The sequence below is a fragment of the Myotis nattereri genome (genome assembly GCF_964212035.1).
Source record: "Myotis nattereri genome assembly, chromosome: 8".
In the NCBI taxonomy this organism is placed as follows: Eukaryota; Metazoa; Chordata; class Mammalia; order Chiroptera; family Vespertilionidae; genus Myotis; species Myotis nattereri.
The window spans coordinates 54336665-54360984 of NC_138083.1; the positions used below are offsets into that span (position 1 = coordinate 54336665).

General features: G+C 43.6%; 2 protein-coding genes across 2 annotated transcripts in view; one reads left to right on the forward strand and one right to left on the reverse strand.

The window, feature by feature from the left end:
* ATP9B (ATPase phospholipid transporting 9B (putative)) overlaps positions 1–24320 on the forward strand; it is a 146534-nt gene that overhangs the window by 98076 nt on the left and 24138 nt on the right. The window contains exons 13-15 of the mRNA XM_081097101.1: positions 10081–10223; positions 16929–17041; positions 20766–21014. Coding sequence (XP_080953227.1) covers positions 10081–10223; positions 16929–17041; positions 20766–21014 — 505 coding nt within the window. The remainder of the gene's footprint in view (positions 1–10080; positions 10224–16928; positions 17042–20765; positions 21015–24320) is intronic.
* LOC308523735 (large ribosomal subunit protein eL36-like) lies at positions 1018–1272 on the reverse strand (the record flags this gene model as incomplete). Its single annotated transcript, XM_081097740.1, has 1 exon — positions 1018–1272. One exon carries the CDS (start codon positions 1270–1272, stop codon positions 1018–1020), a length of 255 nt encoding a protein of 84 aa, XP_080953866.1.

Consider the following 24320-nt stretch of genomic DNA (forward strand, 5'->3'; position numbering starts at 1 on the left):
GTCCCACAGGATCAACAGGGCGGGGTTAGCAATTATGGCTGCTCTCAGTCTTGCCCTCAGAGGCTCTGCTTCTCAGTGTCCCAGTAATCGCTGCAAGCCCCACGGAGAGAAAGCTGCCCTAGGGTTCTGAGCGATGCCAGGCAGTCCCGATTCTCCCATATGATTCTGGGTCCCTAGAGACTCACCCAGAACTGGAGCTCAGAGCCTGAGACTCCCTCCCAATTGAAAACGACAACCACGCCCTCAGCCGCCAGCCCGCTCCGCATGCACTTCGCACCTTAGTATTTTACTTCAGCACTGCGCCTCCTCTGAGTCTCGGTATGCTTTTCTCTTTCCTCCTAGTTGTAGAACTTCCACTCAGCCAGCCTTCCTGTGGTTCTGGATGATGTCCGTTCCATCTTTTAGTTGTATGTTTGAAGTGGTTGTTTGAGGCAGCAAATTCCAGTGTTTACCTATGCCGCCATCTTGGTTTCTCCTCCATCCCAGTTCTTTACAGGACATTTAGTTCCAGTGGGTCAGGAACATGCAGTTCCTCTCTCGTTAGTTATCACCCCTTTGTCTGCAAGCGGTGAAGTGCATTAACGTCCTAGTTGAGAGCACTGTCTCATGGGGCAGAGCGCTTCCCTCTCACATGCGGCCCCCAGGCAATGGGCACAGTGGGGACTGTCCATGCGGCATCTCTGTCTGATGGTATCGGCGCCTCAGGAGGCAGGGTTCTCTTCTCTTTAACACAAGTTGGCCGTGTCAGCAAGATGCCCACATACTCATTCTGCCAACCAGCCTGCCGCCTAAAGGACTACCTACCACATGCTCTACTCAGAGCTGCACTCATTCACACACTGAGTGGATTATCAAAAATGTCAGATGACACAGGTACAAAACTTGCTTCAGAATGTAACTTCCCTGAAGTTTTTTTTGTTTTGTTTTGTTTTTCCTGAACAGGTTTTATTACACAGACAAGGGGTGGGGCTCAGTCCTTCTTGGCTGCTGCCTTCCTCATGGCTACAAGGACATTGCTCAGCTCCTCTCTCTCTTTCTCTTGGCGCGGATGTGTGTCCCCACCCTTTTCTTGATGAATTTCAGGGCCCTCTTGTCCTTAGAGACCTTGAGCAGCTCCATGGCTCCTCGTACATAGGGGGCAAAGCCAGACACCTCTCGGATCGTGTCCTGCACAAACTTGGTGTGCTTAGTGAGGTGCCCACGGCGGCGGCTGTGCCTCAGCTTGCTCATGTTCTTGGTCACCTTGTGGCCCTTCTTAAGGCCCATGGCCATGGGGTAGCGCAGAGCTATGGCTGCTTCTCCTCAATAGCTGCCCTCCTTGAAGTTTTATTGCAAGAAAATTCTTAGGAGCTTATTATCAGCTTACAGGTACCCTTTCTGTGGCATTTTAAAATGTGTATTAATTTACCCAACATCTTTAGTTAGACCTCATTTTCCAGGTTGAATGCTTTCAGAAAAGAGTATTTTCAACCTTACGTAGACCTAGGGATAATATTTAGGTACTGATGGTCCAGGAAATATGTGGCCTGTACAGATTGCTAAAGACGCTGATATTAGAAGATTTGTTTTTTGAAAAGTGTGCCCAGGAGAAGAGATTGAGGATGTGCTCGACAGCCTTTGCCAAAGAGATTAGGCATGTGACTCGTCTCAGCAGAGGCCAGGACTGGATGGTATAATCCAGGAGAAATCTGTGGAGGACCTCTTGTCTGATAATGTGGACCCCAGGTACACACAGGAGACTCAGAAAGGTTTTGAGATTGTCCTAAGGGCAGAAACATTGCCAGCTTGGACTGAAAGGAACAGGGACAAGACAAGATGTGAGAAGCCTGTCAGACTTCCCAAAGCTGTAGGCTCAAAATGAGCTGCTAGAGTTACCTGGCTGCAAATGTGTGCTGACTGCAGGAAAAAGGAAGAACGACTGAGGCCAGTGCCTCATGGCTGTGGGCACTATGTAGTTATTTGTATGCTCTGCATGTTAGTTCTCCTTCAGTTGTGTTTCTCTGAAACTCTTCCTTGATCTATGACTTGAAGTTTTACTCGCCCAGTGGTGAAATTACAAAAAGAAGTCATCCATTTCACAGTCACATGTATGAATGTCTCTGTGGGTAGTCGTCACTCTGTATTGTTTACAGAATCCTCTAGTCCAGGTGTGAGCCTCCTCCTGTGTTAACTCCTAAACGCTGACCGGTCCTTGTCTCTGATCCCTTAAAGGTGTTTTTTAATGGTATGAAGTAGATTTTCACATTATTTTTTCCATACCAATTGTCTTAGTACCCTTCACAGAAAAGACTCTTTTTCCCTCTGTCATATATGTTACTCATTTATGCGCAGGTCTATGTGGGTCCCTACCCTCTTCCTTTGGCCTGCTTGTAGATTCGTAATCAAATAACAGACTGCCTTATTTACACACTGTGATAATAAGTTACTAATTGATAAGACAGCCCTTCCTTCTTGTGTTCTTTAAGAGTTTCTTTGCTCTCCCTGGCCATTTGCATTAATATTAAATCTGCCAAATCATGAATTGGCATATTTCTTAATATAAAATGTTGTTAGAACTATTCTTAGATGCTTGATATTTTTAAAATGCTATTATAATACTATTTTTTAAACTATTTTGTATGTATTGGTTGCTGGTTATAGATGAATAAAATTGATTTTTATAAAATGATTAAGTCCATCAATTTTTGTAAACTATCGATTAATTATTAATCTGAGTCTATTGGATTTTCTGTATAGATAATCACATCATCAGTAAATAATGACAGCTTTGTTTCTTTTGATTCCTTGCACCATTTATTTCTTTTCCTTGTCACTATAGCAGAGATTTCCAGTATAACATTAAGTAGAAATAATGATTATGGACATTCTTCCTTTGTTTCCATTGCAAAAGGTAGAACTTTTTACATTTCACCATTAAACATGCTATATGTTTTCATAGAAACCCTTTTATATATTAAGGAAATCTTTTATTTTGCTTAAAGTTGTTTTTAAATCATGAGTATAATTTTAAGACTATTTTCATCTTTAAATTTTTATTTGTTATTAATGTGATAAACTTATTGATTTTTCTAATAACATACCTACTTGTATTTGGGGGGAGAAAATGCAACTTGATCATGGTACGATACTCTGTCTTGTATTATTAGATTCTACCTACTTGTGCCTTTTGTGAAATTCTTGCATTGTTACACGAGTGAGGTTGACTTATCACTTTCCTTCTCATGACATTCCTTTGTGTTTAGTGTCAAGATTTTGCCAGTCTCCTAAAATACACTGATGAGTGTTCTCTTACTTTCTCTTCTCTAACATATTTTATTTAGAATTATAAGTATTTATTTGGATATTTACACATTGGGAGGCCATGTGAGCCTGAACTTTTTGATGTGGAGAGATGTTTGACAGAGTTAATTTCTTTAATAGTTTAAATACTAGAGGCCCAGTGCACAAAAATTTGTGCACTCGGGGGGCATCCCTCAGCCCAGCCTGCCCTCTCTAACAGTCTGGGTTCCCTCACAGGATGTCCTACTGATGTCCCTGTGGGGAGTGGGCCTAAGCCGCAGTCTGGCCTCCCTCTGTGGAAGGCAACTGGCCAATCAGGTATATAGATACTTTCTGAAGGCAGCACAGACTCCTTCCTTATTTCTTTCCTCTGTGGTTGGAGAATATGGGACTAAAGGTGGAGACAGAACTGTGGCCGGGCCTGGGGCTCTTGTAGGCAGCAGAAGGAAGGAGAGGGCTGGGGGAAGTGTAGACACGGTTTTCTTCAATTGTCCTCCCTTCCACCAGGCCCCTCGCTCTGTTCTTTCCTTGTCGTGGACGCTTGGGCCTCGGACTGACAGGAGCCCAGCGACGATGGAGTTCAGCCCCCTCACTTCTCAGCTGAACATACAACCGCCTCACATTCCAAGTGGAGCTGTTTTCAAGTGGCTAAAGTGCTGGCAATTCATGCCTTCTGGCCTTTCCCCTCTTGGGTTTCCTCCTTGGGTCAGTTGCACACTTCACCGAGCCACCAAAGCAACTCTGCCCTGGTAGTTCGGCACCAGCCCCTGCCCAGGCCCGGCCAGGCACTCTTCCTTGAGGTCTCTGGGTCCACAGTCTGAGCTCAGGGAGGTCACCCAGAGCCCGTTGCCCCAAACAGGTGGGGCAGGGGGGCTAGCTTGAAGAGCTGGAGGAAGATGGCAGAGCAAGAGTTGGTATGAACCAGCGCCTGCTTAGCCAGACTTCCTAAGCTCCCCACAGGGCCCAGGCTGGGCCCCTTCCCCACACCAGGAGGATCCCAGCTGAGGTCCCCTCCCTGCACCTGGCGCTCTTCTCCCTGTTCTATCACTGGGGGAAGGGAGCAGCTCACCTGCTCTGGACCCTGCCAACCTGGTAGGCTGAGGCATAGGCAGTGCAGCCAAGGGTGCTGGTGGCTGCGAGCCATCTTCCCCTCCCTGAAGCGTGGGGTGGGGTTGCAGCAGCTCACAGCCACCCCTGGGCACCATGCATGGAGACACCGCTCTCCACTGAGCCACCGTCCACCCAGGACCTGTGGGGGTTGGGGTGGCATCGGGCTCCCACTGGCCCCACTGAAGCCAGACTCGGCTTGACCGGCCACCCCTGCTGCCCGAGGGCTGCGCATGCCCCACAGGCCTCATCGCCCTCATGAATCGCCGTGGTCTGGCCGTCCCGTCCCAGGAAGTGGCCATCCGGATCGCCATGGCTCACTCCCCGGTGCAGTTGGGCCTGCCCAGCAAGCATGTAGGCAGGAGCTGGGCCTCTGAGGGGAAGGAGGAGGGATGTGCAGGCCAGGGCAGAAGTAGGGAATTTGGCGGTCTAAACACAGCCCCCCCCCATGTTGTGCCAGCCCCTCACACTGCATTCCCGAACCCCTGGGTGCCCCTGCCCAGCACTGTGCTCTCGGGGCTGGGGTGTGGGTGAGGGACCTGGAGCTGCGGCCTGAAGGCAGCCCTCACTGGCTTGGAATCACAGTGGTCGATCAGGGAGGGATGCGGGGTGCCAAATTCCCTCTCTCTCTCTCTCTCTCTCTCTCTCTCTCTCTCTCTCTCTCTCTCTCTCTCTGAGGGCCCAGTGTTTCCAGCGGGCGGGTGGGGCTCAGGTGAAGACAAGTGATGCTGATCGCCTCGCCTGAGCCTCTGCCCGCCCCCGGGGAGAGGGCCCGTGTCCCTGGCAGGCAGGCAGGGCTCAGGCAAAGCGATCAGCGATCACTTTGCCTGAGCCCCCGCCCCCAGGTCGCACACAGGGGCCTGGGTGGCGGCTCGCGCTGTCCTGCCCTGCCTGCACTATGCAAATTAGCTGCCATCTTTGTTGGCAGTTAATTTGCATATCGCTCTGATCAGTCAATGGCAGGCATAGCGAAGGTGTGGTCAATTACCATGTTTGTCTATTATTAGTGTAGATATTTTTTATTTTTTTTAAAAATTAAATCTTTATTGTTCAGATTATTATAGTCGTTCCTCTTTTTTCCCCCCATAGCTCCCCTCCACCCAGTTCCCATCCCACTCTCTGCCCTTACCCCCCCCCCACTGTCCTCATCAATAGGTGTACGATTTTTGTCCAGTCTCTTCCCGCACCCCCCAAGAATAGTCAGTCTACTCCCTTTCTATGCCCCCGCTTCTATTATATTCACCAGTTTATTCTGTTCATCAGATTATTTATTCACTTGACTTTTAGATTCACTTGTTGATGTGTATTTGTTGTTCATAACTTGTATCTTTACCTTTTTCTTCTTCTTCCTCTTCTTAAAGGATACCTTTCAGCATTTCATATAATACTTGTTTGGTGTTGATGAACTCCTTTAGCTTTTTCTTATCTGTGAAGCTCTTTATCTGACCTTCAATTCTGAATGATAGCTTTGCTGGGTAAAGTAATCTTGGTTGTAGGTTCTTGGTATTCATCATTTTGAATATTTCTTGCCACTCCCTTCTGGCCTGCATAGTTTCTGTTGAGAAATCAGCTGACAGTCATATGGGTACTCCCTTGTAGGTAACTGATTTTCTTTCTCTTGCTGCTTTTAGGATTCTCTCTTTGTATTTTGCTCTTGGCATTTTAATTATGATGTGTCTTGGTGTGGTCCTCTTTGGATTCCTTTTGTTTGGGGTTCTCTGTGCTTCCTGGACTTGGAAGTCTATTTCTTTCACCAGGTAGGGGAAGTTTTCTGTCATTATTTCTTCAAATAGGTTTTCAATATCTTGCTCTCTCTCTTCTTCTGGCACCCCCATAATTCGGATGTTGGTATGCTTGAAGTTGTCCCAGAGGCTCCTTACACTATCTTCATATTTTTGGATTCTTTTTTCTTTTTGTTTTTCTGGTTGGGTGTTTTTTGCTTCTTCATATTTCAAATCTTTGACTTGATTCTTGCGATGCTCTAGTCTGCTATTGGAACTCTATATAGTATAATATTCTTTATTTCAGTCAGTGTATGCTTAATTTCTAGTTGGTCCTTTTTCATAACCTCAACGGTCTCAGATTTCTTGAGTGTCTCACTAAATTTATCGGCAGTTTCTAGAAAATTCTTGAAAAACCTTATAAGTGTGGTTTTGAACTCTATATCCAGTAGTTTGCTTTCCTCCATTTCTGTCATTTGTGTCCTGTTTCTTTGTCTCTGCATTTTTTATGCTTCTCTGTGTTGATAGAGTGGCTTTCTGTGCTAGGTATCTTATAGGGCCCAGTTGCTCAGCCTCCCCAATTACCTGAGGTGGACACTCTTGGTGCACCCCTTTGTGAGCTTTGTGCACAGTCTTGTTGTAGTTAAGCCTTGATTGTTGTAGGTATCAGTAGGAGGAATTGACCTCCAGGCCAATTGGCTGTGAGAATCAGCTGTGTCTGCAGTGGGAGAACTTCTGTGCTGGAGACACCCCTCTGGGGCTAGACTTGCTTTGATGGGGCTTTGGTGCTCACTGAGTCTGCCACCTGAATGTGTCCCTTATGGATCTGAGGAGCTGTAATCTGGATGGTCCCACTCTGACCACTGGTATATTGGCTCTTGGATATCTAAGGAGGTGCTAATTTAGCCTCTGCCTGAGGCTACCCAGCAGGAGCGATGGAGAGATCTGCAAATTCCTCTTCTTTGTTCGGGGTTTGGAAGTGCCCAGATGAGGCCCAATTGTGAAGCAATGCAAGCTGCTGTTGGGCCTTGGACCTTCTTTTGGAAGTTCTGGGTCTCTCTGACCCAGCTGCAGTTTGTTAGGTAATTTTCAGATTGCAAAGGGCCAGGCCTTTCATATGCAAAAGCCTCTGGGCACAGCTTGGGTGGGGTGGGGTCTCAGGATATCAACAGGGTGGAGCAAGCAGCTATGGCTGCTCCTCAGTCCTACCCTAAGAGGCCCCGAGTTTCAATGTCCTGGTAATCACTGCAAGCTCCTCTGAGAGAAAGCCGCCCTCGATTTCCACCCACTGCCAGACTGTCCAGTTTCTCCCCGTATGAGTCTGGGTCCCCAGAGACTCTCCTGGAACTGGAGTTCAGAGCAGTCGGGAGCTTGAGACTCCCTCCCGATTGAAAAAGACAACCATGTCCTCAGTTGCCAGCCCTGTCCACGTGCACCGCATCCTCAGTTGCCAGCCCTTTCCACATGCTCCTCCGTACCTCTGCACTTTACTTCCGCACCTTCTCTGAGTCTCAGTGTGCTTTTCTCTTTCCTTCTAGTTGTAGAATTTCCACACAGCCAGCCTTCCTGTGATTCTGGATGATGTCCATTTTGTCTTTTAGTTGTATTTTTGAAGTGGTTGTACGAGGCAGCAATTTCTGGTGTTTACCTATGCCGCCATCTTGGTTTCTCTGTAGATATTGTTTAAATAGTTGACTTTAAAGAGTTACAAAACTTAATTTCAAGTTTTTTTATTTCTTTTCATGCCAGTTTTGCAAAGATGGCTTTCAAGAAACATGTCAACTGCACCTAAGTATTCTAATTTATTCACAAAATCTTGCTCATAATATTTTCCTATAATCTCCCATAGAGAGAGGATTTTTTTCTTTCCTGATACTTAGTTATCTTTCCTTTTTTCTTTCAGTCTTCCAATAGGTTTGTCAGCTTCAGTAGTTGTAGAAAAACCTCCTCTATGCTATATGATATTTTTCTTTTTTATTAATAGTACCATACTTTATTTCTTTCCTCCTACCTTCTTTGGTTTTTATTATCCTTACTTCTTGTGATAGATGCTTAATTCACTAGTTTTCAGCGCTTTTTCTTTTTTGAATACATGTAGTAGAAGCTATGAATTTCTTTCTATAGTAGTACTGCTTTGGCTGCATCCCACAAGTTTTCATATTTTGACAATGTTTTTTAATTTGCATCGTGATTTCTTCTTTGATCCATGGTTATTACAAAGTTATTTCTTCATTTACAAGTATATTTGAATTTTCTAACTGTCTTTATTTTAGCTTAGTTGTCACAGAACATACCTTCATTGTAAGGTTGCACCAAAAGTCACTGGTTCAGTTCCCTGTCAGGGCACATGCCTGGGTTGCGGGCTCAATCTCCACTAAGGGGTGTGCAGGAGGCAGCCAATCAATGTTTTTCTCTCATTGATGTTTCTGTCTCTCTCCTCTCCTTCTAAAACAAAAAGTTCAGAAAGAGCTTCCATCAGACATGGAAAAACTTCTGATGCCTGTATTTTTTTTTTTTTAATTCTCACCCAAGGATATTTTTTCCATTGATTTTTTTAGAGAGAGTGGAAGGGAGAGGGAGAGACAGAGAGTAACACCGATGTGAAAGAAACACATCAATTGGTTGCCAGGGCCGGGAGCTTGCAACCAAGGTACATGCACTTGACCAGAATTAACAGTCCACAGTCTGACAATTTGTCCACTGAGCCAAACCAGCTAGGGCCGGATGACCTGTATTGAAGACCAAACACAAGCACATATCCCACTTAGTACCATGATGACCACGGCCAAAGCAAAACAATATTGAAAGAAAAGGCTGGACCTGACTTCTGTGTTGAATTTACTGCTAGTTGTGGGTGGCTTAAACTATTCAAGAATTGTTATTTATTCTGTAATGTGAGAGTGAGTTGTGACCCTGTAAGTGCTCATGTGAAGTCAGCTGAAGAATTTTTGTAAACTCTAGATAAGGTGATTGTGGAGGAAAATTACTTGCCAGAGCAAATATTCAATATGGCTGAAACTTCACTATTGTGGAAATAAATGCCTGAAAGGACTTTCATCCCTAAGGGGACCAAGTCAGTGTTGGTTTCAAGGCTTTTAAGGATGAGATAACCATCTTGCTTGGTGGCAGTGTTGCAGGTTACAAATTGAAACCCTTTATAATGGGGATAGTGAGAACCGCAGGGCCTCCAAGCTCATCAATAAGCATGCTGCAAGTGTCCTGCAGGAACAATGAGAAGTCACGGGAGATCCAGCTCCTCCTCCACAATGCCCTCCTGAGTTGCTGTGCCAGTGGAATAGAGAAGCACTGTTTGAAGAAGAACATAGCTTTCAAGATTTTGCTTATTGTTAATAATGCTCATGGCATCCTCTTTTTATTGGTGATGTTCTTCCCAATATCAAAGTGCTGTTTCTCCAAACATTACCTCTTTGATCAAATGGATCAGGGGGTTGTAACAGCTTTTAAAGCCTACTAGTACCCTGAAGATGACTTTTGCCCAGGTTTTTGCTGCAACTGAGGAAGACACTGAGAAGTCATTGATGCAATTCTAGAAGGACCTCAACATCTGTGACTCCATCAGAAACCTTGCTTAGGATTGGGATAATGCCACCAAGGAGTATAGGTTCTTGTTATAAAACAAGACCCATTTCAGATATTCCCAGTGGGACACAGCCTGGCACCCTGCCTGCCCAAGGCACTTAAAACAGCCCACCTTTTTCTTTCCCATCCGATGTCACAGATCACGCTGGAAGACAGCATGAGTAACTACTTCACTGTCACCTACAGGCATGTCCTGGGGTGTAGAAAGGTTTGCTGACTTAAAAGACAGTAAGTTCACTTATTTCAAAGTCTAAAATTCAGTGTTACTTATTTCGTGTAAAGTTAAAGATAATGTGTATAAATAAATAAGTTTAGATGGAAATCATGAGCATGTTAGTATTCACACTAACTATGTGATGATTTTATTTGGCAGTTTGCGTGTGAACTTGGACATGGGTAAAGCAGCATATGGGTGGATGATGATGAGGGATGAGAATATTCCCGGCACAGTCGTCAGGACCAGCACCATCCCAGAGGAGCTGGGCCGCCTCGTGTACCTGCTGACGGATAAGACAGGTACCACTTGTGTGTGTGTGTATGTGTGTGTGTGTGTGTGTGTGTGTGTTGCCTGGTGTGTATATGTCCACGTGGGTTTATGGTGTCTGTGCATTGAGTCACATTTAGAGTTTCTCAGACTCTGCTCTTGAAAACTGACACGCAACTAATTTTCATCTTCTCATATACACAGTATCATCAGAATTAGCAAAATATTACATTCTCAGAGATTGAAATGACATTTCTATATTTTTAATTTTTTACAGCCTTACAGATTTTTTGGTCTTATTTTTAACTGCTTTTATTACACCTCTCTAGTGGCTTTTTAAGAGCAAAAATTGCTTGTTTTTTATAGAATGACACATGAGCTATAGAAGAAAATAACAATTTGGTGTTTTAACAATGACCTTCTCCTTAAGAGCCTTACCACAATTTATCTCACCTTGGGGTTTCATGCCCAAAATTATATTTGTCTTTATTTTGTTTTGTTTCTTTTATTCATCAAAGAATTCTTGTCAATCCATAACATACTAGAAAAAAAAAAACAATTTTAATGCAGCACTATAATAAAAACCAGATCTAAAGGTTCAATTCCTCCTTGATTTATTGGTTTATGATTTCCAAATAATTATTAGTGAACTATAAATAAAATAATATTTGTATAAATGGTAAAGAAAATGTCTCGAATAAAAGTCAGCATTTTAAATAAAATATTAGAAAAGTTCTCACTATAACCAGGAAGAAGAAAGAGAAATCTGCTAACAACACTGCTGTTTAATTATTATTATTCTAGCCATTGCAGCAAGACAAGAAGTAGAAATAAGGTAAACAACAAAAAAAAAACAAATGTTTGCAGATGTAATGATCAACCAAGAAAAGCACTGGTGGATACAAGCGATCAGTAGAGTGAGTGGCAGGTTCCAGATAAAAGCAGCACAGTAGCCCTTTGCGGGTAGAATAGACTAGAGAATAGCACCCTTCCCGCTAGCCTAAGTCCACGCAGAGCATGCACGCTGGGACCCGATAGCCTAAGTCCACATGGAGCACACATGCTGGGATGTGAAGATGGCAGAGGGCACATGTGCAAAACGTCCAGCCATCACAGAGAAATGGAAAAAAAGACAAACACATCCCAAATGTGAAGTCCCCATTGCAGAGACAGTGGCCTCACAACCATGCCATACATTTGATCACTGCAGTGCTGTCAGATCCCGTGTTGGACTGTTCGGGTTTCCTTTGGGCCTGTCTTTGACGGATGTTGAGTACTGGCCAAGCAGGCGATGCTCAGGAATCAAGAGTAACTCAGAAATAACAGTATGAGGGGCTCGGGTTCAAGCAGGTCAGTGGAGGGAGAGCCTTCAGAGTTTCCCTTACTAGCTGTGTTGAGCTGATGGGAAGAAGTTTAAAGAACAAGCCTGTAACAATATAGAAAGCAAGCAAAATGGTGTCAAAGGATCCAGAAATGGAGTTGTTGCTGGAAATTGTTTGAGAGAGCAGCCAGAGAAAAGCACATCTGAACTTGGAGTGACTCTGAAGCATAAGAAGGGAAATACTGAATGTAGAGCCAACAGGTGCACAGGGCAAGCATTCACAGAAGAAACTATCCTGCTTACCAACCAGTCAGCCTGGAGTTAATTGACAAATGTAACCGGAAACCAAAAATCACCTATAGAAATCAGAGTGCCAACATGAACAAGTGAGCTGTTCCCAAAGAAAAATTCAGTGGCTTTTACAAAGAAATCTAAAAGAACCATCAGGGAAATGTTTAGAATTATGAGAGAGCTTACACATATAAACCCACTGTCGAAGTTAAACTACATTTCTGTGTATCCACAACAATTGGGACAGTTAATGTAAACATGCCGATTAGTAGAATGGCAAGTAAATGAACAAAGCAATCCTATATAATAAAAGCCTAACATGCAAATCGACTGAACAGCGGAATGACTGGTGGAATGACCAGTCGCTATGATGTATACTGACCACCAGGGGCAGACGCTCAATGCAGGAGCTGCCCACAGGCCCCAAACCAGCCAAGGCGGGTGCCAGTGGGGGCCCTTCAATTGCCCCGCTGGTCACCCCGTAGAGGGAGGTGACCCACAGCAGGGGGGCGGGGCTGGTGAGTGGGCGATGCCAGGCCGCCCAAGGGAGGTGCCAGCAGGGGCCCCCCCATCACACTGCTGGTCGCCCAACAGATGGACCCTGATCCCTGGCCAGGCCCAGGGACCCCACCCATGCATGAATTTCGTGCACTGGACCTCTAGTTAAAAATAAGTTGAAATAAAAACATGTAGGACTGGGTCTCCTCCTTCCCGAGGGTGTGTTACCTCAAGTTAGGGTCCCAGGCATGTGGCGGGGGGAGTGTTGGCTGTGGCCATTCATCAGGGCCACACTGACCAAATCATAGGTGTGCAAATAGAGCACTGATTGTCTAATTATCCTGTCACTGCAAGCAGATGAATAGGATTCAGCCCCATCTGCACTTGGACCCTGAAAAACATGGTGTCCACATAGTGGAATGGGGTCCATGGACAGACCTGGTCCATTAATGACATGTGCACTAGGGCAGATCCCCTAACCCTCTAAACAAGCCTTATTGTGAGCAAGGCTCTGAGGTGGGGTTGGCACAGCAGGAGGGCACTGAACAGTTAGGCACACATAGATTCTGTGCATTAGCAAGTCACAGCCAGATTCCAGAAACTCCTCTGTGCCCCTGAAACGGGTGCATTCTGGTGTTTACTTGTGTGCATGTGCTTTCCAGGAACTTAAGTAATATGCTCTATTTCTATTCCTCACTTTGGTCATGTAAAAAATTCAGGTCTTAGGGTCACCGTGATGACCTCCATCACCCTGCAGCAGCAGGCCTGACAGGAGGTAGTTGTCCAGTGGAACTCTTGGTGTCAGGGAGGGCGGGAAGCAGTTTGCAGGCATCTTCCAAGGAGCCTGCACTCTGGCTGGAATGAAGAGCCTCTGTCTGAGGAGCCCCACGTTGCTACATAACTGCGAGGTGGGGCTTCACAGTACTGCAAATTGGGTTTGTGCTTCATCAAGAAGCTTTTTGACAAGAGGTCTCCCTAAGTGCCACTGTCCTTGGCCAGAGCAGAGTGGAAGAGGCAGGGAGATGCAGCACCCCAATAATCGAATTACAGTTTCTTGTGGACAAGAAAGCAGAGTGGTATAATTAGGTTTGATTGGAGTGCATGTTTCCGGTAAGATCTGAAATTAATGATGTTGCTATAGTGACACATCTGTGGCCACCAGTGCGTGAGACATAAAGTAATTCATTCGGCAGGAGTTGGCATCTGTGAGCTGCCAGGATGTGGAGCATATTGACACTGACCAGCGATACAGCCGCTCCGTGATGAACAGTGCTACAGCTGGACTGCACCTTGTCAGTCTGCCGGACCTTCCTCTCCAGTGCCTTTGGTGGTGCCACTGGTTAAGACAAGGCTGCAGGGGACTCGAAGGTTTTAAAAGAGTGCTGATTCAGCCTGTTAAAGCCACACTCTAATTTGTTTGTTAGGGAGTTTTAATCTTCATGTAGAACAAAGCCATTATTGAAAACACTCACTAAAATCACAGGTTTCTTAGGACTCACAAATTAACTTAAACCCATTACCCAAAATGCCATGTTGCTTGGACTTGAATCACTCACACGTTTCCTAAGACAGCCATCTGTGCTGGGCCATGTTGCTGCCACAGCATGCAGGGTGCCTGCGAGCCACACTCTCATGAGGGGTGAGCAGTGTTCTGTCTGGAGATGGTGACAGGGTCTTCAGTTGAGGCATTCATAAGCAGTCCTGCTGGCCGTCACTGCGGTGTGGATTTGGGTGTGAGTGCCGTTGTTCACATCTTGGGGTGTTTGGACACTCCACAGTTGAACAGATCCTACAGTGCTGGGAATGTCATCTTGAGAAAGCCCATGGACAGCAAGCACTGTATGTGACTCCACATTAAATGGTGTCCGATAGTTTAAAGAATTGATGCATACTCTACAGTTTGGTAAATTAGAAGTTTTCTAAGAAGCTTTGTGTTTTAATATAGCCATCAACCCCATTGCTGAACTAGAACCTTCACAGGAAGTGATATGCAGGCTGGAAGCTGCCAGTCCTGTGAGCTGTGGGCAGGTTGTCTCTGTTTCCTATGGCAACCACCTCTCCCTCCTCTGCTGCAGCAGGTTCTAGTTTTAGTCTGAGGCCAAATCACCACCAGGGAATATTTGATCAGAAAGCTCTGCATCTGCTTCTCTGACAGTGTTCCTCTGCTAGTTGTGTCACATCTATCACCATCCCAAGATGATGTCTGCAGTACTTATTCCTTAGAAGTTAATTTCCTCTTTGCCTGTTTTTCTCATTGTAGTCCAAAAATCTGCTTTATTAAAGAGCTATAGCCTTTAAAAAAAAAATAGGAATCACAAACAAACCTTTTGTTAAAAGACACTTCCTGTCCATGGAGCCAGTATCCTGACTAGAGGTCATTGGATGCTCTGACCTAGTGGCTCTCAGCCTCTGCCTGACTGTTAGTCCCGCCCCTTTGCCAAGTTTCAGATTCGGGACATACTAACTTCTGCTATATTAAGACAATAAAAATTGTAGGAACTGTCAGGAAGATAAGATCTGGAAGATAAGTTTCATTACTGATTCTTTTAGTAACTGGTGTTGTCTCCCCACATTGGCTGCTATACCTGAGGGCACAGAAGTACAACCCCAGCCCGGACCGTCCTGCTCAGAGTCCTGCAGTCAGCTGTGGGAGCAAAACTTCCTTGAAATTTTAAAAAACATTTTCAGGATTCACTTTAAAATGTGAGAAATTATACATGCCACTCACCTAAAGGCATGTCTGAATAAATATTTCAGTATCTTTAACCCAACAAGATGTAAACTTAATTATTCAAATGCCAAAGTAACAGACACAAATATTTCATTGTTCATTTGATGAAAAATGCTGACTATATCAGTTTTAAATGGCTTAAAACTTGATTTAGTAGCAAGTTAGAATTTTAGAAAGTACAGCAGTTGTTGCACAATGTTTGAATCAAATAACAGACCTTCAGGATGTATCACTCTCTCAATATTTGGCATAACTACTGAACAACCTCCATTACAATCTAAGTTTAGAATGTTTTCATCACTCTACAAAACCTACTTGTATATACACCAGCCTCCATCCATTCTTCCTTGTCCCCATCCTGTCCTAGGCAACTCCTAATCTTACTGCCTCAGTGAATTTGCCTATTGGATTTTTCAAATGACTGGCTTCTTTCACTCAGCATAACTGACATATTGTAGCATGTGTCAATGCTTCATTCCTTTTTATTGCTGAGTACTATTCCATTGTATGGACATGCCACATTTTATTTGCCATTTATTAGTTGATAGACATTAGCATTGTTCTGGGTTTTGCCTATTGAATAATGCTGCTATGAATATTCAAGGTTCTCGCCACAGCTGTCAGGCAAAACCATATGTAACATGACCTTTATATAGAAAATCCTAATCTAAAAATTGTATTAGAACCAATAAACAAGTTTAGTAAGGTTTCAAGATATGAGATCAATACAGCAAAATGAATTGTATTTCTATACACTAGCAATAAACTGTCAAAAAATAGAATTGAGTAAACAATTCCATTTACAATAGTATCAAAAATAAAGTCATTGTACCAGTGCATAGGATCTCATAATGTTAAGATGCAGCATTATTCCCCAAATTGATCTACAGCTTTGAAATAAGCGCAGAGAAGCCTAAGGGAGACAGTACCAGAGCCATCCAAACAGGACTGATGTGTACCTCACAGGAGGTCAGACTCTGAAACCAGGTGGGCCGAAGTTAAGTGCATATATTAATGTATTTTTATATTAACTGATTCATAAAGTGTTGAGGGTCTCCTTCCAGAGCTCTAAGATATATAGCACTGTGAATTTATTCCCACTTAATAAAAATTCAACAGCTGTCTGAAGTGTGGTGGTATCTCTACCCACCTCTCTCATGACGTTGCTTCACTGCATCTGCTTGTGTATCTTTTCGGTAGGAAGCCGAAACCACGAGCTCTCAGAAAGTTGACCTGCTTGTGCGCCCCTCTTAGCCTGCCTTCCTCACTGCCTCACACTCACATTAGTGTCTGGTCCCAACCGACTGGCAGTCCCAAGGATTGACCACTGATCGCTTGGACACTGTCCTCGCCTGCCAAGGAGTCAGTGAGCGTACCAGCAGCTCACAGCTACAGAGTAAATGCCTTCCCTCCCACTCCTTTCCTTTCTCTTCCTCCAGGGCTTAGATGCACCTGCTTCTGTTCAATTAAAAATACTTAATTTTTCAAAATAAGGTTGTTGTTTTTAACTGATAGACACACTAATTTGGGGCTAGTTGTCTTGCTCGGGCAGGGCTCTGTCATCTGATTACATAGCTGTGATTCAGTGTTGCAGTTTTGTGCCTGTCGTTTTCAGAACAGGCAAAAATGGCGTTTGTGTCAACAGGCAGAGGGGAGATTTTCTTCACAGAACTAGGCCCCTTCACATCACTAAAGTTACTAAAAGTTATTCTTGACATGCTGGGAAGAACACTTCTTGTCCTCATTAGTAAGATGAAAAGAGCAGCAAAAGGCATTTCAGGAGACTCTGTCATGGAGCAGAGGTTGTGGCAGCAGAGGTGTGGCAGCGGGAGGGAACACCGCGATCTCGATGAGCCACCTGTATGCTCTCATTTTCTGTTGCTCCTTGTATCATAGGAACCCTCACTCAGAATGAAATGGTATTTAAGCGGCTGCATCTGGGCACTGTGTCCTACGGGACAGACACAATGGATGAGATCCAGAGCCACGTCAGGAGCTCCTACACACAGGTACGACTTCCAGTGAGCCTCAGGTGCTGGTCTGCGCACTAGCAAACTCCTTCCGTTATCTTAAAGCATTGCATTAGTTCCATCACCAGCTCTAACTTATAAATCAAGCAACAGATTTGGACTAATTTTAAATAGGCATTTCTATACTGTAGAAGCAAGGCATAATAGCCTTAAATCACTTACTCATGTTAAATTTTCTTAGGGAACTACTTATAAAATTATTCTGTGCAGATGGTATTTCAAAAATACTAAGTAGAATGCTTCATCAGATGTTTCATAATAATTCCTCTGGTTTTCTTAATAATTAATAAGACTTTTTCATATATCCTTTTGTTTTTTCACCTTTTCAGTAAACAGAAGTGAAAGTACAGTGTTAGAAGCCTGTGTACCTGTTATTCATGTCAGCAGGTGCAGTAAACTGCAGGCTGTTCACTCTCCTTCACCCAATGCTTTTCAAGTGAAACTCACATATTCCATGATTTCACCTATAATATTTAGTCTGTCTCTAATAGATAAGGGCTCCTTTTTTATGATATAGATTAAATCTCGATTTTTCACTGGGCCCCAGAAGAGTTGTGTAAGGTGGCAAGCACAGGGACTATTTGCTTTCACAGGAGGGTGCAGCCTGGCGGTTAGGGCGTTTGCCTGTCCCATAGGCAGTGGAGTCCTGACATTCCAGGCTCCTGACATTGGACACGGCCAAGCGAGTGCATGAGTGCAGATCATATTGAGATCTGTGGAGGAGTTGGAGACAGACCATTTCCCAGTGTTCATTTTTTAGGCTCTGCAGTCTCCATAGCTCTGTTCCCAAGTTGTGTGTTTCCTTCCTTTGGATTTCCTTCTACCTGTCCTATAACCTGAAATCACTGATTCAGAGTACTGAAACCTAGCAGCCGAGGGAATCGAAGATGCTCCCATGCGAGGCTGCTGTCTGTGTCAGCAGTCATCACTTCCTTGGCTTTTCCTCTGCCTCTTTGTAGATTTGTTGTAGAATCTAGTCACCCACATAATAGTGAGCCAAGGTGTGTCAGGGTCAGAAGTACTTATCGTTCACCAGGGCAGCGAAGGCTCCGTGCACCGAGGCCCTGCCTCTCGGGGCTCCCACGGGGCCACACCAGGTGACTTGGCAAACTCTCATGTTTGCATCATTCCTTTCCAGTCTGCGTAGACTGGATTGAATGTACTTGCACTTTTCCCACTCAGACGAAGCTCAGGTGTTGTTGGCACTGTCGTCAGATCCTTGAAAACGCTGTCTTCTGCAGTATTCTCCAGTCAGCATATACTTTACTTTTGAGATGCTGTCAAATGAAAATAATCTTGTATGTGTACACATTTATCATGTACGTACACTTTATCATGTGTGTGCATGTTTATCACAGGTGTACATGTGTGCATATTTATCATGTGTATACATATTTATTATATGATATGTACATATTTATCACGTGTGTACATATTTGTTATATGTAATATTTATATACTCATACAAGCACACACATATGCACAAATACTCAAAGCAAAGCACTTTATTAATTCAGATATCACTCATTTCAGTAGGAGTACTTTGTAATCCAGAATATAGGTGTCCCCCAAAAATGTATACACACTTTGAACGATTATAAAGTCAGTTTTTATTAACATACAGATAATTTTCAAAATTTAAAATAATCTACAGAAAGGAGTAATTTTTTTTGTCAATGCCTGTTTTCAAACTGATGACCATTCTGGTCCAGACACTGCTGGTAACACGAAGCAATGGAATCACAAACATCAAGAATCATTTTGTTCGGTATTTGTATACCCTCAATTCATCAGCTGTTGCCAGTTTTGTACTGTAAACTTTATCTTTTATGTGTCCCCATTATAAAGTCTAGTGGGATAAATTTTCTTTGTTCAAAGCTTAGTCTGACTTCACTCATTATTTCAAATTAGTTAAACCTGAAAAGGAGTGAAGATTGAATTATATTAGCTGTTAAAGTGTATAAAAATGTATATACACTTTGAATAATTATAAAGGTAATGTTTATATTTCAACTGTGTTTCAAACTTGCAGTAGCATTTTAGGATGAATTTCCTTTCAAAGCTTAGTCTGGCTGAAGAGAAAGCAACATCAATTGAACTATCAGCTGTTAAAGTGTGTATACATGTTTTTGGGACACCCTGTATTTATTAATAGAAGTCTTTTCTCCTCTCCTAGTAAACTGTGTTGGGATTGAAATGGTACCAGGTGACATCTGTTCTTTTCAAAATTAATTTATATTATCCATGAACTAGAGGCCCGATGCACGAAATTCGTGCAAGGGCTCGGCCCTCGCATCTGTGGCTTCGTCAGTAAGGTCATCTGGAAGGTCGTTTGGCTGTCTGGTCTAATTAGCATATGACACTTTTATTATTATAGATATGATTATAATAGCTCCAAATAAGTGATTTTACTAGATAAAAATAAAAGAAGGAAAGATGAGTCATTATATAAAAATAGCAAATATTTAATATTTTCCCCATTTAAGAGGACTTTAAATTTTATTTATTTATTTTTTTTACTAAAAGCTATCTGTTGATGACCTGGTTAGACAGTCCTTTTTATGTGAAATTGACTTTACTCCTTATGTTCTTTATTATTAAGATGACAGTAGCCTACTCGGTCCACTGTGATGTACACAAATCTTTTATAACCTGGTTATATTTCCCCACTGGAAGCACTGGTGATAGAGGGCATATCTTTAATGGGATTTGTGCGAAATTAAATTATACAGCCATCAGTGAGCATAGCCTAATGCAGAAGGTGGGCGTCAGCGAGTTTCTGCTGTAACGGCAGCATGTGAGCAGAACGCAGATGTGGGGTCTGAAGCTCGCTGACAGGGGTGCCAGCTGAGCAGAGAAGTTAAACCCTTCATTAGACAGCACTGTAATTTGATGGGCAGAGTAGTCACGGTTCAGTGGCTCTGCACGCCCCGTCCAAAAGCGGCAGGCTTGGTGCTAAGGAGGATCGTCACAAGTGACTCTGAAGTTACTGAAGAAATGTTTGACAGTCCTGTGGGGTCAGGGGCGTGTCCCTCCCCCGAGTAGGAGGTGAATAATAAAAGTCATCCGCTTGGCTGATGAACTGAGACCCTTGAATGCAGCTGAATGTGATGAGAGCCAAGCAAACGTCAGTGCTAACTGGGTCGTTGCTTCAGGAGAACAGGGTTTTGAGATATGACGTGGGGGTCACTCTTCCTCAGAATGCAGCCATTACCGGTTATTATGAACTCCAAAACTGGACACTAACTTTAGAAACTGTTGCAAGCTGGATTGATTTATGGTATTCAGCAAAGGTTTATACCATTTTAAGTAGAACATTTGTAAATAAAAATGAAAGAGGATGTATTATATACCATTCTATTTTGCTCTCAAACTTACTCTGCTTTTAGAAATAGTAAATAAGCAGGGGTTATGAAGGACTCAGCAAGTTAATGCCACAGTTAGATTGAATCTAGTAAAAGAAAACTGTCAGATGGTAAGCATTATAGCAAATATTTTAGGGTACTTGACAACTGGGAAATACTACAGCACTTGCCGCAGTCAGATAAAAACCTTATCCTACCAGCACATATGATGTAGATCATGAACAGGAAATCAAATCAAGCTTTTTTTCTTACCCTAATTAGTTTATAAGGTAATACATGATCATAATCCCAATGTCAGCTATGCTTTGTCTTCAACTTTGTAACTTCCATATTCACAGCCACACTCTCAAGCTAGTGGAAACAATACCAGTTCAACTCCACCAAGAAAAGCCCAGTCTTCAGGTCCCAAAGTCAGAAAGAGTGTGAGCAGCCGAGTTCACGAAGCAGTGACGGCCATTGCGCTGTGCCACAACGTGACACCGGTATACGAGTCTCGAGCGGGCGTGACCGGGGAGACTGAGTACGCAGAGGTGGACCAAGACTTCAGCGATGAGAACCGCACGTACCAGGCCTCCAGCCCCGATGAGGTCAGTCGGCCTTTTACAGAATCTTGTTTCACCGTGTTATTCCTCAGAGTACAAAGCGGTGTTGGTCGGTGTGTTTCATTGGGACTCAAAGGCATGAGCATGAGTTCTTTTAGGAGTGAACAGGGGAGCTTTAGGATAGTGTTAATGCGACAGGCTGGGAAACCTGGGTGAGTGAGGACTTTCTGCGTGTGCACTTGATCCTACTGTGTCTACACACCCAGAGTACTAAGAGCTAGTCACAGGGCAGCAGGAGGGAAGTCAGTTGTCTGAGTGGATGAACTGACTGGAGTCTTGACAGGCTGCGTTACTCAGTTTCTTTTCATCTCCAAATGCATCATCAGTTCGCATATTAAATTTTCGGTTATGTTTGCCAGAATTTAAAATTTTTTTAAATCTACACAAAACAGAAATGATAAAACATTAAATATGGTAATTAGTAACTTCTAACTTTATATTGTTCTTTGATTTTTAGTTTGATAAAAATCTATTATTGCCCTAGCCCAGTGGTCGGCAAACTGCCGCTCGCAAGCCACAGGTGGCTCTTTGGCCCCTTGAGTGTGGCTCTTAACACAAAATACCACATGCGGGCGCGCATGTACAGTGCGATTGAAACTTCGTGGCCCATGCGCAGAAGTCGGTATTTTATGGAAGAGCCACGCTCAAGGGGCCAAAGAGCCGCATGTGGCTCGCGAGCCGCAGTTTGCCGACAACTGCCCTAGCCGGTTTGGCTCAGTGGATTCAGGAGACAACAGTGTTTTATGTCCCACGTCAGCCTGCAGACCAAAGGGTCTCAGGTTCAATTCCGGTCAAGGGCATGTACCTTGGTTGCAGGCTCCTCCCCGGCCCGGGCCCTGGTCAGGACTCATGCAGGAAGCAATCAATCAAGGTGTTTCTCTCTGTCTTTCCCTCTCTCTCCCACTCTCCCTAAAAATCAATGGAAAACTATCCTCAGGTGAGGATTAACAACAAAATCTATTATTAAACTAATTTGCCCAGTTCCCATACAGTCTTAGTATATTTTATATATAGTTTTCTTATATACTCTTTCCACTCCAGGTTCTTCAGAACTCTGTAAAGTAATCAAGCCAGCCATGGAAAATACCGAAAAACATTTTATTACACATCTACCTTATTACCTGCCAAAAATAAGCACAAATTTTGTTGAAAATACATAGGATTTTTCATCTTTAGGTTTCTATAACACTTTGAATCTTAAATTAGGAATTCACAATAGAGAGGGATTTCCTTGATTCAAAGATTACTAGAACTAAGTAGAAACTGCTAATCTTATATTTAAATGTGTACTTGTTTAAAATTTCTTCCAACTTTGGGAATTGGACAATGATTAAAAAGTAGCAGAATATTATATAGCCATTAGGAAATCCTTAACACGAATTTTAGTCTGAAAATGAAAAGGTTAGATATCATAATTTTAAAGGGCTGTATGGATGCAGTGTTTGTGGATCCCTGAAGCCTGAGGACAGTTGTTTAAGGTCTCAGTACTGAGCTGAGTAAACTTGGCTGCACTAGGCTGACGGAGGATGGCGCTGGGTCCAGTCACTGGCTGCTTCAGAAACATTTTTATTGGATCAAGTGCTGAGGATCGTGCACCCCAGAGTTCGACTCAGGGACAGGGCCCCATTCAGGAACAGGCCTAAGTGGACATGGCCAGCAGGCAGATGGGCGCCAGCTCAGGTGATCAGGGACAGCATGACACAAACCTTGACAACATCTACCCTCTTTTGGCCCAGAAAGGTGATTGGGCGTGTTTCTTGTGGCTGTGGACCCTGTACACCTGCTATTTGGTAGTAACACACTTCCCCCGGGGCTACACCCTTTATCACAGGTAGTTTCTACATTCAGATATCATTTCAGGGGTAGATAAATCTTTACTGGGTGGTTAGTGAAGAATCAGCTAAAATTTAGGACAAACCTAAAAACACAAGAACGTTATATGTCATTAACAGCATTGCTTTTGAATTGAGCGAAGTAAGCTCTAACGTATGCGTCGTGCTCCAGTTTAATCCATGTTATTGCTGTGCCTGTCAAAGCAGAGGACTGATTGTGCACTTGTGTCAGCATGTCTGTGGGGAGCAGGTCCTTGTCAGTGACGTCAGCCCTCCTGTGACCCTCAGGAGCAGAAGAGAATGCCGACTCCATGGCCAGCCATGAGTATTGATTGGCAGTCTTTCCAGGCAATCAGATTGCAGTTTATGTTCATAATTCTGTTATTATAACAATGATGGTACTAGCACAGATTATGATGGATAAGTGTGTGGTAAAAACTACCCTGGAGGATTGCTGGCAGCTATGCCTGTGCAATTGCCAAGATGATAAAGGACATTCTCCCAGGCTGTTAAAGAATGACAGTACAACTCATACAACCTAACAAAAGGAAGATAAACAACCCAATTAAAAAATGGGCAAAGGACCTCAATAGACACTTCTCCAAAGTGGACACACAGAAGGCCAAAAAGCATGAAATAGTACTCAATGTCACTGATCATCCAAGAGATGCAAATCAAAACAACAATGAGGTACCACCTCACACCTGTAAGAATGGCTATCATCAGCAAATCAACAAATGACAAGTGTTGGCGAGGATGTGGAGAAAAGGGAACTCTCATGAACTGTTGGTGGGAATGCAGACTGGTGCAGCCTCTGTGGAAAACAGTTTGGAGTTTCCTCAAAAAATTAAAATGGAACTGCTATTTGATCCAGTAATCCCACTTCTAGGAATATATCCCAAGAAACTAGAAACACCAATTAGAAAGAACATATGCACCCCTGTGTTCATAGCAGCACAATTTACTATAGCTAAGATTTGTTAACAGCCTAAGTGCCCATCAACAGATGAGTGGATTAGAAAACTGTGGTACATCTACACAATGGAATACTATGCAGCTGTAAAAAAGAAACAACTCTTACCATTTGCAACAGTATGGATAGACCTAGGGAGCATTATACTAAGCAAAATAAGCCAGTCAGAGAAAGATAAGTATCACCTGATCTCACTCATATGTAGACTCTAATGACCAACATAAACTGATCAACAAAAATAGACCCAGAGACATAGAAACATTGAACAGACTGTCAAACCTCAGAGGGACGGCAAGGAGGGTTGGGGGGGGAGGTGTGTGAAGAGATCAACCATTGAACTCATGCGTATATGCATAACCCAAGGACACAGACAGTGGGTGGTGAAGGCTTGTGGGGGAGAGGGCAGTGGGGAGAGGGGGGGGAGGGAAGGGACATATGTAATAGTTTCAACAATAAAGATTTATTTTAAAAAATAAACACACACAC